Source organism: Copadichromis virginalis, linkage group LG6, assembly GCF_057382275.1.
Source record: "Copadichromis virginalis isolate Kocher_CV1m ecotype Utaka linkage group LG6, C_Virginalis_male_GT1.1, whole genome shotgun sequence".
Lineage (NCBI taxonomy): Eukaryota > Metazoa > Chordata > Actinopteri > Cichliformes > Cichlidae > Copadichromis > Copadichromis virginalis.
Genome location: NC_140623.1, coordinates 33812940 through 33828179, shown reverse-complemented (window position 1 = coordinate 33828179; position 15240 = coordinate 33812940). Strand labels below are relative to the sequence as shown.

Below are 15240 nucleotides of genomic sequence, written 5' to 3'. Positions count from 1 at the left end.
TCTTCTGTTCTTCTAGAATATCATTAAAGTTACGTAAATAGACTTTGACTTCACATTTTGAATGTCAAATCCCATGTCAAATTAGCGCAACAAACTCTATTTTCATTACTGAAAATAACTGTATTTTTATGGGACAGTTATTTTCTGTTATTTTACGGTCGTATTTTGGCGCCCCAGCTGCCGGAATATTACCGTTTTTTTAAGATGTTTTTTTCCCCCCTATTTATAGATGATTTCATTGTTTAATCACATTAACATGTTCCTGATTTAATGTTTAGCGGCACTTGAAAAAGGCGAGATCCCATGTCAAATTAGCGCAACTAATCTGCAACTATCCTTTGAAGCACCGCTCCTCTCTAAAACAGCAATAAGGATCATTATTAGGTTATTTACATTATTATGTAAATGACAAAATAACTTAAAGCAAAAATTGGGAAATGTAAAGTCCGAACTCTTTATATTAAGGGCCATCTATCAAACAATACTGTTTGCTCTGGGTCTAAACAGAGCGCGTTGTGTGTGACGTCTTCTTTTGCGCATGCGGGCCGCTTTGAGCGTTCACACTAGAGCGCGTTTGCTGTTGCATTTTATTTGTAGTGTGAACACGCAGACAAAAAAATCGGATTTGATCAAAAAATCGGAATTGAGCATTAAGACCTGCAGTGTGAACGTAGCCTAAGTGTCTGAGCTCGGATCATACCAATATTAGGGGGGATTTACGCACAGTCGTAAATTCGTCCATTTTGTTTGGTGTCAGAGGTGATCAGTGCCTGCTGCAGACATGTGGAGGGCCGGTTTCCTCTGCAGATGTACTTTAGACTGTTCTGATACTGAGACTCATACGGACAACTGACAGACTCAGAGTATCCCTCATAACTTTGAACTTTGGTCACAGTGTCACAGCAGCTGTCTGTCAAGAAGGTAAACAGCACCAGAAGCGTTACAGCCAAAAAATGGTTATATATAAAGAACAAGAGTTTTATATTCAACTCATTGTTTTAAGGTCTTTCGCTTGCTTCACATACATGCTTATATGAGGGTTTAAATATATTTACTTTTTGCATTTATTATTTTATCTCCTCATTAGTCACTGATTTAATGTCTTTTGCATCATGCAGTACTTATATGAGCGTTTACTGTTTGCATTTATTATTTTATCTACTCGGGAGTGTTTTATGTCTTATTGTTACTGGTCTGTACATGTTTATCCATCGGGCTTAAGCACTGAGATGTCAGCATAGGAGCTTAAGATTGATTGTACTAAACTGAACCAATGAGTATTGAGTTAAACTACAGTTAAACAGTATGTTGATTTTACAGCAGATATAGCTGGTAATGGCAGTACGTTTAACTTTCTTTATATAATTTTTAATCACTTTAAATGGACAACTCAACTTGTCCATGTCTTTATTTACCTGGTACTAATTTCAGCTCGATTTCAGTGTAGATATCTATTCCAAATATGGTCACTCCACACCAGTATTTCCCAGCATCCACAGAATGAAGATCAGAGATGGTCGTTGTGAAGATTCGTGCTGTTTTGTCATCATGGATACTGTATTTATTTTTCGAGGAGTTTGATGTTGTAATAAGAACATCGCCACTACCACAGTCATTATTACACAGGTACTTTTCATAAGATTCATAACCCTCATCATAAGAGCAGGAAACGTTAACCGCACTCCCCACATATCCAGTCACATGGATCACCCCTACTGCGCTGGTCACACATTTCAGAGCAACTGTAAAGATAATGTGAAAATGTGTTTTATTTGAAGCAACGTTAGAGCTGTAAAAAGAAATCAGATGACCAGGACAGCCATCTAACTTTTCATAACTGGTCCTGCATACTGCTCCTTAACAGTAAAACAGATAAATCTACTGTTTAATCTACATCTGCCTTTGACCTTTATATGTTTATTTATTTATTCTTTTAAAATACTTACTGCAGATGATGAAAAGCAGGTTTTGGAGGCTCCACATCTTTGCTTTGGCTGATTGAAATTTAAGATTTGAAAATGTTATGCAGACACTGTGGTCTTTTACAGCAATGAGAAGGGACGTGCAGAGCTGAACTATAAGTACAGAGGGGATGGCGCTTTCTTCGATGTCTCTTCCTCTAAATGTATTTTAGTAATTTGTAAAATAGCTGACATAGGCCATCTAGTGGTGAAAGAAGTATTTAGAAGTTAGAAGTGTTAAGAACAGCACTGCCAATAAAAGAGTTAGGAGATTTAGGAAATTGTACCTATAAAGCTTTCACTGCAGAAAAACAACTCAGAGGTTTTGTGTTTCATCCTGTTGACATTAAGCATGCATTAATATAAAAGCATCATTAATCGTCTGATTTTGTTCTAGTCCCAAAGCTTGAATCTAATGACGACAAGTTAAAAAAAAAATCGTCTTCAACTTGGGGCCTGCACAGATACTTTAATAAAGACTGAACTAAGACGAACCAGTTATTCCATTATTAATTAGCTCAAAATTAGAGTTAAACGGTTATTTGATTCTGCAGCAGAAAAAACAGATAATCTTATACCACTGTTTAAAGACATGCAAACTGAAGTCTTTGTCTTTAACTAAATATATTTTTTAATTTTACTAACTTTCAATATACAATGGAATTTTGCCCAATCTCTCTTTAATGTCCAAAAGGGTAGGGTGTGTATGGGATTTCCCATGCACCACTGAATGCACCGTAGGTGTGCATGTCCGCAGCTTCAGCTCAGAGTAAAACAGCCGCCGAACAACTGACAGTGCGATTATAAGACCGTAAATTTGATGTTGTATTTCACTCAGTTATGTCTGTGTTTAGCCATGAGTGTATTTGATGACTTATCAGCAGTTTTTTCTGCTTCTGTTAAAATGAGGTTATGCATAAATGGCAGTTCGCTAGCAAAAGATTTAATTCCTAACTAGCTTCTAGCAGAGAGGTTTGTTGTTATTGTGTTGTTGTTGTTTCACAGGATAACCTGCAAAGGCCGTAACAATGATAATTCTCATTAGATATAGGCAAAGGCAGCTCTGGCCCTTTTTAAAAACCACCAGGTTCCTGCTTCCTTCCTTGTCATCATCAGGGGAACAGATTTTGAGGTGGTTGAGTACTACAGACACCCAAGATAATAACGATGAAGGTGTTTTTAATGTTACACAGTTCTTTACAGTAAGCTATTTGTTTTTGTACATTTTTAATTAATAACAAACACAGATAATACATTTTCTCAGATTGTTATCCTGAGAAATCATGAGGCAATTTTATATAATATACTGCAATTTTTATTAAACATATAAAATGCATTTAGTAGATTTGAAAAATGCTATATACATATATACACACACGTATATATATATATATATATATATATATATATATATATATATATATATATGTGTGTGTGTGTGTGTGTGTGTGTGTGTGTGTGTGTTTTACTTTTCACTGCTGTATTTTTGACTCCAAATGTCTAAAACTGACACTCTAACAAAGTGGTGACTTCTTTAAATAGTTCAAAACAATAAAGCAAACCAAAAACTAATATATAAAATAGAATAAAAGGTAATGTTTTATTACTGTATGCAAACAAATTTGATTGTGTTCCACTTTTGTATTTGTTCACTTAAAAATCATGTGAGATTTTGCATTATTAGATTTTCACATTAAAAAAACAGCAGATATTTTTATGAACACTAAGCAATTAAAATCAAAGCTACTACAGATGCGAGCGCTACTTCCAGTTTATAATTGTTTTTATACCTCTTTGCCAGAACATATTCTAATTATAGTTATACAGTGGACATGGACATAATGCATAGACTCTCAGCTTTCATTTGAGGGTATCCACAGTCAAATTGAATAAAGAGTTTTGGAGTTTCAGCTTCTTAACATGTGCCAACCGCTTTATAAAGGGACCAGAAGTAACTGGACAACTCAAAGGCTGTTTCATGGGCACGTGTGGGCACTTCCTGTATTATGTCATTCTTAATTAAGCAGATAAAGGGCCTGGAGTTGATTTGATGCGTCATGCTTGCATTTGGAATATTTTGCTGTGAACAAACAACATGCATCCAAAGGAGTTCTCCATGCAGGTGAAAAAAGCCATCCTTAAGCTGAGAAAACAGAAAAACCCATCTGAGAAATTGCTTCAATGTTTGAAATGATAATATCTACAGTTTGGTACATCCTGAGAAAGAAAGAAAGAAAGAAAGAAAGAAAGAAAGAAAGAAAGAAAGAAAGAAAGCAAGCGCTGGTAAACTCAGCAACGCAAGAAGACTTGGATGTCCATGGAAGACAACTTTGGTAGATGATCGCAGAATCATTTCATGGTGAAGAGAAACCCGTTTACAACAGCCAACCAAGTGACAGCACTCTCCAGGATGTAGGTGTATCGATATCCAAGTCTACGCTGGCGTGGAATGGCTTATGATCCAAAGCATTCCACATCTTCTGTAAAACACGGCAGAGGCAGTGTGCTTGGGCGTGCATGACTGCCAGTGGCACTGGGACACTAGTGTTTATTAATGATGTGACACAGGACAGAAGCAGCCAATGGAATTCTGAGGTGTTCAGACATACTGTCTGCTCAAATCAGGCCAAATGCAGTCAAATTGATTGGGCAGATGGACTTGTACAAATGGACAATGACCCAAAACATACAGACAAAGCAACCCAGGAGTTTATTAAACCAAAGATGTGGAATATTTTTGAATGGCCAAGTGGGTGACCTGATCTTAACCCAAGTGGGCGTGCATTTTATTTGTTAAAGACTAAAAGAAGGAAACCCAGCACCTGGTGATGTCCATGAGTTCAAGACTTGGGGCTGTAATTGCCAGCAAAGGGTTTCAATCATGTATTAGAAATTAACATTTTATTTTCACCTATTTAATTTGTCCAATTACTTTTGAGTCCCTTCAGCTGCATCTGAGTTGTTTCATTTAAAGAACCAAAATGAGAAAATAGTTGTATCTGTCCAAATATTTATGGACTGAACTGTATCTTCTGTTGGGTTTATGGAAATTTTCATTGCAGTAGATTTATTCACTTGCGGTCAAGTTTTCGTAGTGTACTTCTACATCTACTTCTTCATAGACGTTACTGGTGCTTTGGTCATTGGAGGTCACCACACCTTGATTTTTATAAATCTAAAAAAGAATCAAGACACATTAAACAGAACAAATGAATGACACGTGTTGCAGAGAATTGAGTTGTGGACACATTTAGAAATGTTCTACAATTACACTAAAGCCAGTAGAAGTATTTCCTTATGGTTGTACACCTTAACAGTGAGTCAAGTTGTAGTGTAGACGTAGGGGTGGGTTTTGATTATAATTTTTCCAATTAAAGTCGATTCTAGCTTGAATAAGGCGATATTGATTCATTAAAATCCTGAATCAATTTTTAAGTATAAATTTATTTTGCCCGAAACGCCAGAATCTCAGGTTGAACCTCAGAAAAATTTCGACAACCACCAAACAGCTAAAACAGTAAATGAGAGCAGGTACACAGATTCTGCACAAAGACGTTAAGGACCCGCCGACGCATCAGAATCAGTGAGATGTCGGCTTTCTCACCCGATGGCACGTACATGCTGCTGAAAGCCGACAGCTCACTGATTCCGATGCGTCGGGTCTGCGCTTTGTGTTTATGTCTTTTTTTGTGCTACATTCTGAAACTGCAGGTTTTTGTCTCTCTCCAACCAAAATTGACGGAACCAGGAGCAAAACAAGATGCAAACTGGCTTCAGATTTTCGCTTCACATGAACGTCATGAATTCCCTCTTACTTTGTCTCCACCACGATAAAATCACACTTCAAGCACAGCTCTCTCTCTCTCTCTCTCAGTATATTTCAAGAACAGTTTCCCATCTCAAATATCTGCTTTTTGCATTATTTGCTTGCTTATTACCCACCGTTGTGTACAGTGCTGTCGGCTGCTGTTTTTTTATTTATTTATTTTTCTAAATTACTTCTGACAAAAAAGCCTCACTTCTGGTGGTCAATACTGAAGAAATGTAAACTTTATCAAATTATGCAAAATTGAAAAATACTTAGCTGTGTCTCTAATAGAGCCTCTGTAACTTTGCTCTGCTTCACTTCAGCACCATCAGGTAATGTTCATATGTTGAGTCATGGTTTTCTTCAGTTTTTGTTCTACTGCAGAATATTTTTAAGGTTATCTGCTATAAAAAGCCAGGCCAGGAAAATCTCCTTCAAGGTTTTCTGTGTTTTATCCTCAGTTACTTTGACACATATGGCATCTGCTGTGATGCTTACACCTTTGATAAAGTTTCACAAGTGTCAATTTTATTTTTATAGATATAAAAATATGGATATGTACTGATAAGTGATCAGAATTATAATATTTCTGACTGAGGCAAAATTTCCCATCGAATTGAATAGTGGATCAAATCGAATCGTGGATCAAATCGAATCGTGGATCAAATCAAATAAGGATCTTATGAATTGGAATCAAATCGATTCTAGAAATCAGTGACGATACCCAGCCCTATGTACACGTCTGTCCTTGAGATTGTTTCTTTCCTACCTCTCCCAGGCTTGTTCCAAAACGTGTCACTTTCATTGAATTTACTGATCTCACTCCAGTTCTTGACATTTTGAAATCCTGTAATAACTTTCTACATCTAAAAGTATTTTTCTCAAGTCTAAACAGATTTGCTGAAGTTTTTGAACTGTTTGTAAACTGGAACATAACCCAGAGTTTTAACCACATCCTTGCATAGCAGCAGTTCTATGGCTGAATGAAAAAGGTCAGTTTTTAATAGGGCTTATTATACTGACTATGATAGTCACAATTGTTGTCTTGTGTGGAAAAATATGCCACCCAGTGGACACTACAATTCAATGGTCACATGAAGACTTTACACTTTAGTTTTCTTACTTCACTTTGTGCTGCACCAATCACCTTCTTTGAACTCTTTTTCCTAGATGCATTTCTCCGCAGGGAGAGAACAGCTTCTGAAAACACACAGCATTAAATATGGTTATGCTGTATTTGCATGCACATTTGAGTGTAAGGGTCTCTCTGTGCATATGAATATAAAAGATACCTTCAATCCTGGAAAGTCTGTACTTATAAACAAGAACGAGGATACATATCAAAAGCAGTACAGGGGGTATCACATAGAGTGCTGAAAAACAAACAAACAAAAACTATTGTTCTCATAACACAGAAGTATACGTTAACAGTCATACATATATAATATATATTTAAGTTATTTACCTGTGCTTGTTTTCCCCAGAGTGCTCTGTGGAAAGACTGCAAGAGAAAATAACTATAAGTGCTCTTAGCAACGTTATAATACAATGGTTTTAGAGTACCTCCGAGGAGGACTAAAAGACTCCAGGTCTCTTTTTATCCCTACTGCGTCTTGTCTCCTTAATGGCAAATAATTGTCCTTGAACTTTCTATCATTATTATTGTTATTATTATTTTATAGTATTGTTCTGTTTATTTTTATCCTCCTGCTGCTAAACTAATTTCCCCTTGTGGGACAATAAAGAAATTGAATTGAATTGAATTGAATTGAATTGAATTGAATGGCAGGAGATGATAAACTAAAAATGTATCACGTGCCGCTCACTCTTTCCTTCCTGTCTCATTATGTAGAAAGAATTTCATTATTATCTTTAGTATGTAGCAGGTCAAATCTACTTATAACATATGAAATATAGACTGGGGAAAATAATTATTTGATCCTCTGCAATGTCCAAATGAACAGAATCCACTTTTTGGGATATGGATTCAATTGTTTCGTATTCCGAGGTAAGCTTAGGTAGCATGTGGGGATCTAGCCTGGGGACCCTTACTAGATACATGCCCTTGTGAGGATAAAAGCAATGACTGCAAAAGAAGTCTGCAACATTTTTCGCTCACAGTTTAAAGTAAATAAATAAATAACCCAAAACCTTGCAAATCCTGTTGCTGTAAATACTCTATTTTTCATTACTTTTGATGCTACCTTTCTTTACTCATCATTAAACAGAAACTATCAATTATTGAGCCAACCAAGCCCATACAATGAAAGCATTTTGTCAAAGAAACTTATTGTACAGAACAACCTCTGCACTAATTAGTTGATTAACAGTTCAGCATAACTGCTTAAAAACACAGCTACATACAGGTGAATGGTGTCATTACCATGATTTTTTTTAACGAGAGTAGTACAAAACTATAAAAAGTCCAATCACACAGGGTTTTTTGCCATGTAGGTGTTTTTAAACCAGATACACAAAGGAACTACTTATGCAAACAAAGACTCTGAGCACTCATTTATTAACAACCTGTGACTGACAGTTTGTTAGGAAATAACCACAATGTGGATAACCTTCTAGTCCTACTCTTATAATCAATGTTACACTAATACATCACCAGCAGGGGGCTCACTGTGACAGACTATCCAGCAATACGGCAGGTAAGGGAAGGAAATAGATTTTCTTGGCTTCTCTGAAGGATATCCGCCAAAGGCGAGTGCTGGGCTGTTTACACATTACACATTTCTGTGTATTATGGCCCTTTTACTTTTCACTGCTCTATTTTTCAATCCAAATGTCCTAAACTGACACTCTAACAAAGTAGGAAACAATTATTTGTTCCCCTGCTAAATTTGCTCACTTGCCCCCTTGCCACTGAGAGTACACCTTTGCTGGTTCTGTGGAGAACAGCTGGTTTATTCTCCTGCCTTCTATCTCTCTGGTGTACCTCCTCAAGCGGCTGGCCAAGGCTGTGAGTCTTTTCTTGGCAGTTTCCAAGGCCTCAGGTATGGACAGCTGTATTTCTTATGCACCTTCTTTGCCGCACCTTTCTGCAACTCCGTTAGTTGGCTAACCTCCCTCCGTGCTACTTTGATCTTGCCCTCTAGCCTCCTTCTCCATGGAGGGTACTGCCCCTTGTGGCTGTTCAACTTGTAGCCAAGCATCTCACTGATCACTGCTGCCGTATTGTAGATCAGCTTGTTAGTGTCGGTAATCGTGGTTGTAGGTATTGCCCGTAGTGCTGCATTAACATCATCTAGCAGACCTTCTGAGGGTACTTCACGTAATCTTGGTAACCGGCTACGGGGGATCCAGGTTTCAAGCTTGGCCATGATCCTATTTTTCAGGTCAGTTCCTCTCGCACTCAACGATCCTTCTCCTATCGCACTTGGGGCTATGTACCCAATCTTGGGTAGGGGTGATGATATCTCCCCCCTGACCTGGCGTCCTGACTCCTCCTTGCCGTAGCATTTGTGTTGTACCTCGTCAATCTCTAGCTGTGAGAGCAGTCCCTTCTTTCGAATGTTGGAACACTGAGCTACTAGTTGTTTCGCCATCATTGTGGATGTTGGGTATCGAAGAATCCATAGGTCCCTCATCCTATTCGTGTAGCCCCTTCCGCCGGGGTTACTTGCGTAGTAGCATTCCAACAACGCCCTGTTTTCGTCTCTTGCCCACCGATGCCTTCTTGTTCCAGTAGCCCACTTCTTTGGAGACCAGAATATGTATGTATGTATATATATATATATATATATATATATATATATATATATACATATATATATATATATACCGACTACAGAATACCGACTACAGAACGGAGCAGTTGTCAGCCACCTCCTGTACATGGATGACATCAAGCTGTATGCCAAGAGTGAACGAGACATCGATTCACTGATCCACACTACCAGGCTATACAGCAATGACATTGGAATGTCGTTCGGACTGGAGAAGTGTAGTCGGATGGTAACAAAGAGAGGGAAGGTAGTCAGAACTGAGGGGATTGAACTACCAGAAGGCAACATTGCAGACATAGAGGACAGTTACAAGTACTTGGGGATCCCACAGGCGAATGGGAACCATGAAGAGGCCGCTAGAAAAGCTGCAACCACCAAGTACCTGCAGAGGGTCAGGCAAGTCCTGAGGAGTCAGCTGAATGGTAAGAACAAGATCCGGGCCATCAACACGTACGCCCTGCCCGTGATCAGGTACCCTGCTGGGGTAATAGGCTGGCCAAAGGAGGAGATAGAAGCCACTGACATAAAGACAAGAAAGCTCCTTACCATGCATGGAGGGTTTCACCCCAAATCCAGCACCCTGAGGCTGTACGCTAAGCGGAAGGAAGGGGGCCGGGGACTGGTGAGTGTCAGCACCACAGTCCAGGATGAGACAACGAACATCCAAGAATACATTAGGAAGATGGCCCCAACTGACCGAGTGCTCAGTGAATACCTCAGGCAGCAGAAACCCAAGAAAGAGGAGGGAGACGAGGAACCATCATGGAAGGACAGGCCCCTGCACGGTATGTACCACCGGCAGATAGAGGAGGTGGCTGATATCCAGAAATCCTACCAGTGGCTGGACAAAGCTGGACTGAAAGACAGCACAGAGGCACTAATCATGGCAGTACAAGAACAAGCTCTGAGCACAAGATCCATAGAGGCTGGGGTCTATCACACCAGGCAAGACCCCAGGTGCAGGCTGTGTAAAGATGCCCCAGAGACAATCCAGCACATAACAGCAGGGTGCAAGATGCTAGCAGGCAAGGCATACATGGAACGCCATAACCAAGTGGTTCTGGTACAGGAACAACATAGTGTACAGGAACATCTGTGCCGAGTATAACCTGGAAGTCCCGAGGTCAAAATGGGAGATGCCCCCAAGGGTGGTGGAGAATGACCGAGCTAAGATCCTGTGGGACTTCCAGATACAGACGGACAAAATGGTGGTGGCTAACCAACCGGACATAGTGGTGGTAGACAAACAGAAGAAGACGGCCGTAGTGATCGATGTAGCGGTTCCGAATGACAGCAATATCAGGAAGAAGGAACACGAGAAGCTGGAGAAATACCAAGGGCTCAGAGAAGAGCTCGAGAGGATGTGGAGGGTGAAGGTAACGGTGGTCCCCGTGGTAATCGGAGCACTAGGTGCGGTGACTCCCAAGCTAGGCGAGTGGCTCCAGCAGATCCCGGGAACAACATCGGAGATCTCTGTCCAGAAGAGCGCAGTCCTGGGAACAGCTAAGATACTGCGCAGGACCCTCAAGCTCCCAGGCCTCTGGTAGAGGACCCGAGCTTGAAGGATAAACCGCCCGCAGGGGCGTGCTGGGTGTTTTTATATGTATATATATATATATATATATATATATATATATATATATAATGTTGAGTAAGAGGCAGCAAAAAGTTTTGGTAGTGATTTACCAGCGGTAGTAAGTAAGGGTCAGTTGTTGTTGTTTTTTTTTGTTTTGTTTGTTTATTTATTTTATTTTTTGGGTGGGGAGCACTGGACTAACCGTTTTTATTAGATCAAACCTCAGACAAATGAATGATCACCTACTCTCTGTTTCCATAATGGAGCACAAACAAACACATATCCTACAAACACATTTACTGTATTATCATAGCGTGTACAAAAGTGTATAACATACCTGACAACTGAATCTTGTAGTAGTTTCCAACTCTCCACTGTGAATCTGACCCACACCAGTATGTCCCAGCATCAGCTGCTTCCACCTTTGAGATTATCACAATGAAAGTGCTGGAAGAAACATCTTGTAGTGTGAATCTGCTTTGATTCTTTAGCATATCTGTGCAGCTGTTGTGCTGGTCTCCTTTACAGAGGAACTTCCTGTTATCCCGGTGTTGTGAAGGATAAATGCACTGCAAACTTAGTGGCTGCCCCACAGTACCATTTATTTTAGTTGATTTGACACAGCAGAACTCTGTATGAATGAAAGAAAAAGGTTATTTCAGAATTATCAGATATTCAACTGATGTAATTAAATACACTGTAGCTTTGACTGCTCACCCTCAACTTCCAACAGAACTGCAGAGAAAACATCCAAGTCAAAGTTTCTTTGGACACCACAAAGGTAATACCCTGAATCCTCTTGGCTCAAACTGGTGATGTTCACTGTAAATTCTTTTAACATTTTATCATCATCAAGTCTGAATCGTCCATTTTCCTTGTTGTCAGAGGTGATTAATGCCTGCTGAAGACATGTGGAGGGTCGATTTCCTCTGCAGATGTACTTCAGGCTGTTCTGGTACTGATGCTCATACGGACAACTAATGGATACTGAATATCCCAGATAATTCAGAATTTTGGTCACAGTATCACAGCAGTGGTCTGTCAACAGGGGTAAAAGCATCAGAAGACATGTTACACCCATTAAACAGCTGTATATAAAACTTAAGGATTTCATATTCAACTCAAGTTTACATTTCTAAACTTGTGACTGTTTTCCATCATTTGATGCTCATATAGTGGTTTAAATTTTACAGCAGAGAAACAGATAATGCTGAACAAACAGATACTATCTATGAATTCCTTATCTTTAACTGTAACTCACTTTCAGTGTGCAAAAGAAGTCTTTGTTTACCTTTTACTAATTTCAGCTCGACTTCAGTGTAAATATCTTTTCCAGTTCTAGTCACCCCACACCAGTATTTTCCAGCATCCACAGAATGAAGATCAGAGATGGTTGTTGTGAAGATTCGTGCTGTTTTGTCATCATGGATCCTGTATTTATTTTTCCTTGATTCCGATGTTGTAACAAGAACATCACTGTCACCACAGTCATTCTTACACAGGTACTTCTCATAAGACTCGTAACCCTTATCATAGGAACAGGAAACGTTAACCGCACTCCCCACATTTCCAGTTACATGGATCACCTCTTCTGCACTGGCCACACACCTCAGAGCGACTGGAAAAAGAATGTGAAACGTTTTTGTGTGTGTATTTTCTTTGTGGTCATCATGCAAGATTTCATACTAACAATGTTAATGCTGTATAACGAAATTACCAAGACTGAAAAAGCATTTGGCCTACTGTTCTTCTAAATTACTAGAAGAGATAGATGTACTACTTGGTCTACATCAGCCTTTGATCTTTATATTTTAGTTATTTACCAGTTTAAACAACTTACTGCAAAAGGTGAACAGCAGGTTTTGAAGTCTCCTCATCTTTGCTTTAGTTTGTCCAAATAGAGGCTTGACAGGAAATTTTCTCAGGTTTAAAAAAAATGATGGGAACAATAGGCGTTATTTAATGCCATAGTAATGTGAAGGGAGGGGTAGGGCTGGACCATCAACACAGATGGAACATTCTTAGTTGGGTTTCTGAAATAGCTGACATATGCCATCTAGTGGTTAAAGAAGTTTTCACAAGCTTTCCATAATAGCATAGAATAGAATAGAATAGAATAGAATAGAATAGAATAGAATAGCCCTGTATTGTCATTGTACATGTACAATGAAATTGTGTGTGTGTTCCACACCTGCCGGAATAAAAAATAAATAGTAGACAGCAGGAATCCCTTTTTAAAGAGAAAGCTATTAAAACAAACTACCACTCTATTGCTAAGTAAAAGACAGAGACAAAAATTAATAAAAGTTAAAGTATGAAGAAAAAAGCAGGAGCAACTGAAACAGGCTGCATGCTGGTTGACATATGCGTGCTGCACAAAGAAGCTGGAGGTGTAGGACCTGATTTACCTGAAGCTCCAACCAGAGGGCAGGGGGTCAAACAGGTGGTATGCAGGTTGCAAGGGGTCACCTGTGATGGTCCTGGTTTTCCTGAGACAGGAGGAGTTGGTGATGGCCTCCAGGGGTGGCAGAGGGCAGCCACCCCTGGTGCCTTCCTGTTCTCAGTTGTGGCCCCTGCGTGCCAAACACACAGGGAGTAGGAGAGCACACTGAATCGGACTGATTGATGCCAGTTGGTGAGCAAGTCTTTGATCCAGGAGAATTTCACAGGGAGAATCTGAGGGTGGTCCAGTTTGGCATTATGGCATAGGTGTCAAACTCTGGCCCGTGGGCCAAATTTGGCCCGCAGCCTAATTACATTTGGCCCGCGAAGCCATACCAAATTACTATTAGAGCTGGCCTACTGGTATTATACAGCTAATATATATATTGTTTAGTATTAAGCTTTGCTTGTTCCATATTCAGTTTTTCAGCAAAACGTGTTTGAGTTCATAAGAAAAGATTCATTCTTATATCTGGAGGAATAAATATATTTCAATAAATATTAATGTTAGCCCGCGACTTTGTTCCAGTTTTGAATTTTGGCCCACTGTGTATTTGAGTTTGACACCCCTGCATTATGGTGTTGAATGTCAAGCTGTAGTCCAGGAAGAGCAGACAGACTGAGACTATGAGTAAGCACTTGCAGATAGTAGGAAGGAAAACCTTCCTTTTAACAGGAACAAACCTTCTGTAGAACCAGATTCAGGCAGCCACCTACTGCGACTGGTTGGGGTGAGAGGAGGAAGACAAGACAAATGCACAAGACACACAATAAATGGCACTGTTAATAGCACTGGCACTGTTATAAATTATGTCTCAAAAGAGCCATAATTTATAATAATAAAATTGACACCACAAAATGTTCAAAGTTGTAAAAATGCCTAACTAGTTAGATTTATGGTTTATTTTGGCGTTGTAAGCCATTTTTAATAAAAACTTGTCAAGTAGAATTAATTACATCCTACACACGTATGTAAGGCTGGCATAACCTTGGTCATAAACCTGTCAAAGATGACTGTAACTAAGGTGGATGATAAGGTCTGTGTAGAATGCCCAGAAAGTTATGTGATTCATGGGTTGTACTTCATGGAGGAGGAAAGGTACAAGGAACCTCAGTCAACATAAGTGAGGGTTCAGGAGGGCTCTCGCTCTTTCTTACTCTGTCAATCTTTTTTCAGCTTTTTTTCTTTTCCTCTGTTTTCTTTTTGTCTTCTTTTCTCTTTTTTCCTCTTTTTTTTCTCTCTGGCACTTTGTCTTCCACATATACATATGCGTAAGGCTCTACACCCCAGGGTCCCTTTGCTTTGTGTTAACTTGCTGTTCTGTTTGTTGAGATGTTATGTTGTTTATATGACAAACCCTATTATTTTTCAGAGGATGTTTTTGAGTGATTTGTCATTTTGCCTATATCATTTTTCTCATACAGTAACAGTTGTCCTTTTTTTGTAATTCATCCCACATTTCTTCTATTTGGATACCATTATGGTTTAGAGTTAAAGGCTGTGGAAAATTGCCTCTTGCCTATGTGACTAAATCTATGGAATACTTAAACACCTTCAGCCTGAGGCAGTTTGCGACAAACCAACAGCTATCACATGCTAAACCCACTGCTACTCTTTAAATGGTCAAACTCATATGTCTCTGGAATCAGTCAGTTCTGTTTCTAGAGTGATATTGATTACATAAAATGCTAATGTACACTGCAGAGTTTAGAACCCAA

The 15240-nt window shown here is 39.3% G+C and overlaps 2 protein-coding genes across 2 annotated transcripts; both read right to left on the bottom strand.

Annotated features, from left to right (window-relative positions):
* Positions 1-716: 716 nt before the first annotated feature.
* LOC146708233 (CMRF35-like molecule 3) lies at positions 717-1983 on the bottom strand. The gene is made up of 3 exons (XM_085460795.1): positions 1947-1983; positions 1416-1742; positions 717-910 (listed from the first exon to the last, which is right to left on the bottom strand). Exons 1-3 carry the CDS (start codon positions 1981-1983, stop codon positions 717-719), a joined length of 558 nt encoding a protein of 185 aa, XP_085316921.1.
* Positions 1984-3416: 1433 nt separating this feature from the next.
* LOC146708232 (polymeric immunoglobulin receptor-like) lies at positions 3417-12983 on the bottom strand. The gene is made up of 8 exons (XM_085460012.1): positions 12920-12983; positions 12371-12697; positions 11797-12117; positions 11417-11710; positions 7235-7270; positions 7062-7142; positions 6893-6969; positions 3417-5136 (listed from the first exon to the last, which is right to left on the bottom strand). Exons 1-8 carry the CDS (start codon positions 12954-12956, stop codon positions 5029-5031), a joined length of 1281 nt encoding a protein of 426 aa, XP_085316138.1. The 5' UTR covers positions 12957-12983; the 3' UTR covers positions 3417-5028.
* Between the last annotated feature and the right edge of the window lie 2257 nt (positions 12984-15240).

Excerpts from the sequence above, each read along its gene's own strand:
- LOC146708233 (XM_085460795.1), bottom strand. The coding sequence starts at position 1,983 with ATGTGGAGCCTCCAAAACCTGCTTTTCATCATCTGCA. Across the intron at positions 1,743-1,946 it reads CCTGCTTTTCATCATCTGCA|TTGCTCTGAAATGTGTGACC; the intron begins GTAAGTATTTTA and ends TTATCTTTACAG. Across the intron at positions 911-1,415 it reads CGAGCTGAAATTAGTACCAG|ACAGCTGCTGTGACACTGTG; the intron begins GTAAATAAAGAC and ends CCTTCTTGACAG.
- LOC146708232 (XM_085460012.1), bottom strand. The coding sequence starts at position 12,956 with ATGAGGAGACTTCAAAACCTGCTGTTCACCTTTTGCA. Across the intron at positions 6,970-7,061 it reads CAGACTTTCCAGGATTGAAG|AAGCTGTTCTCTCCCTGCGG; the intron begins GTATCTTTTATA and ends GTGTGTTTTCAG. Across the intron at positions 5,137-6,892 it reads TTGGTGCAGCACAAAGTGAA|ATTTATAAAAATCAAGGTGT; the intron begins GTAAGAAAACTA and ends ATTCTTTTTTAG.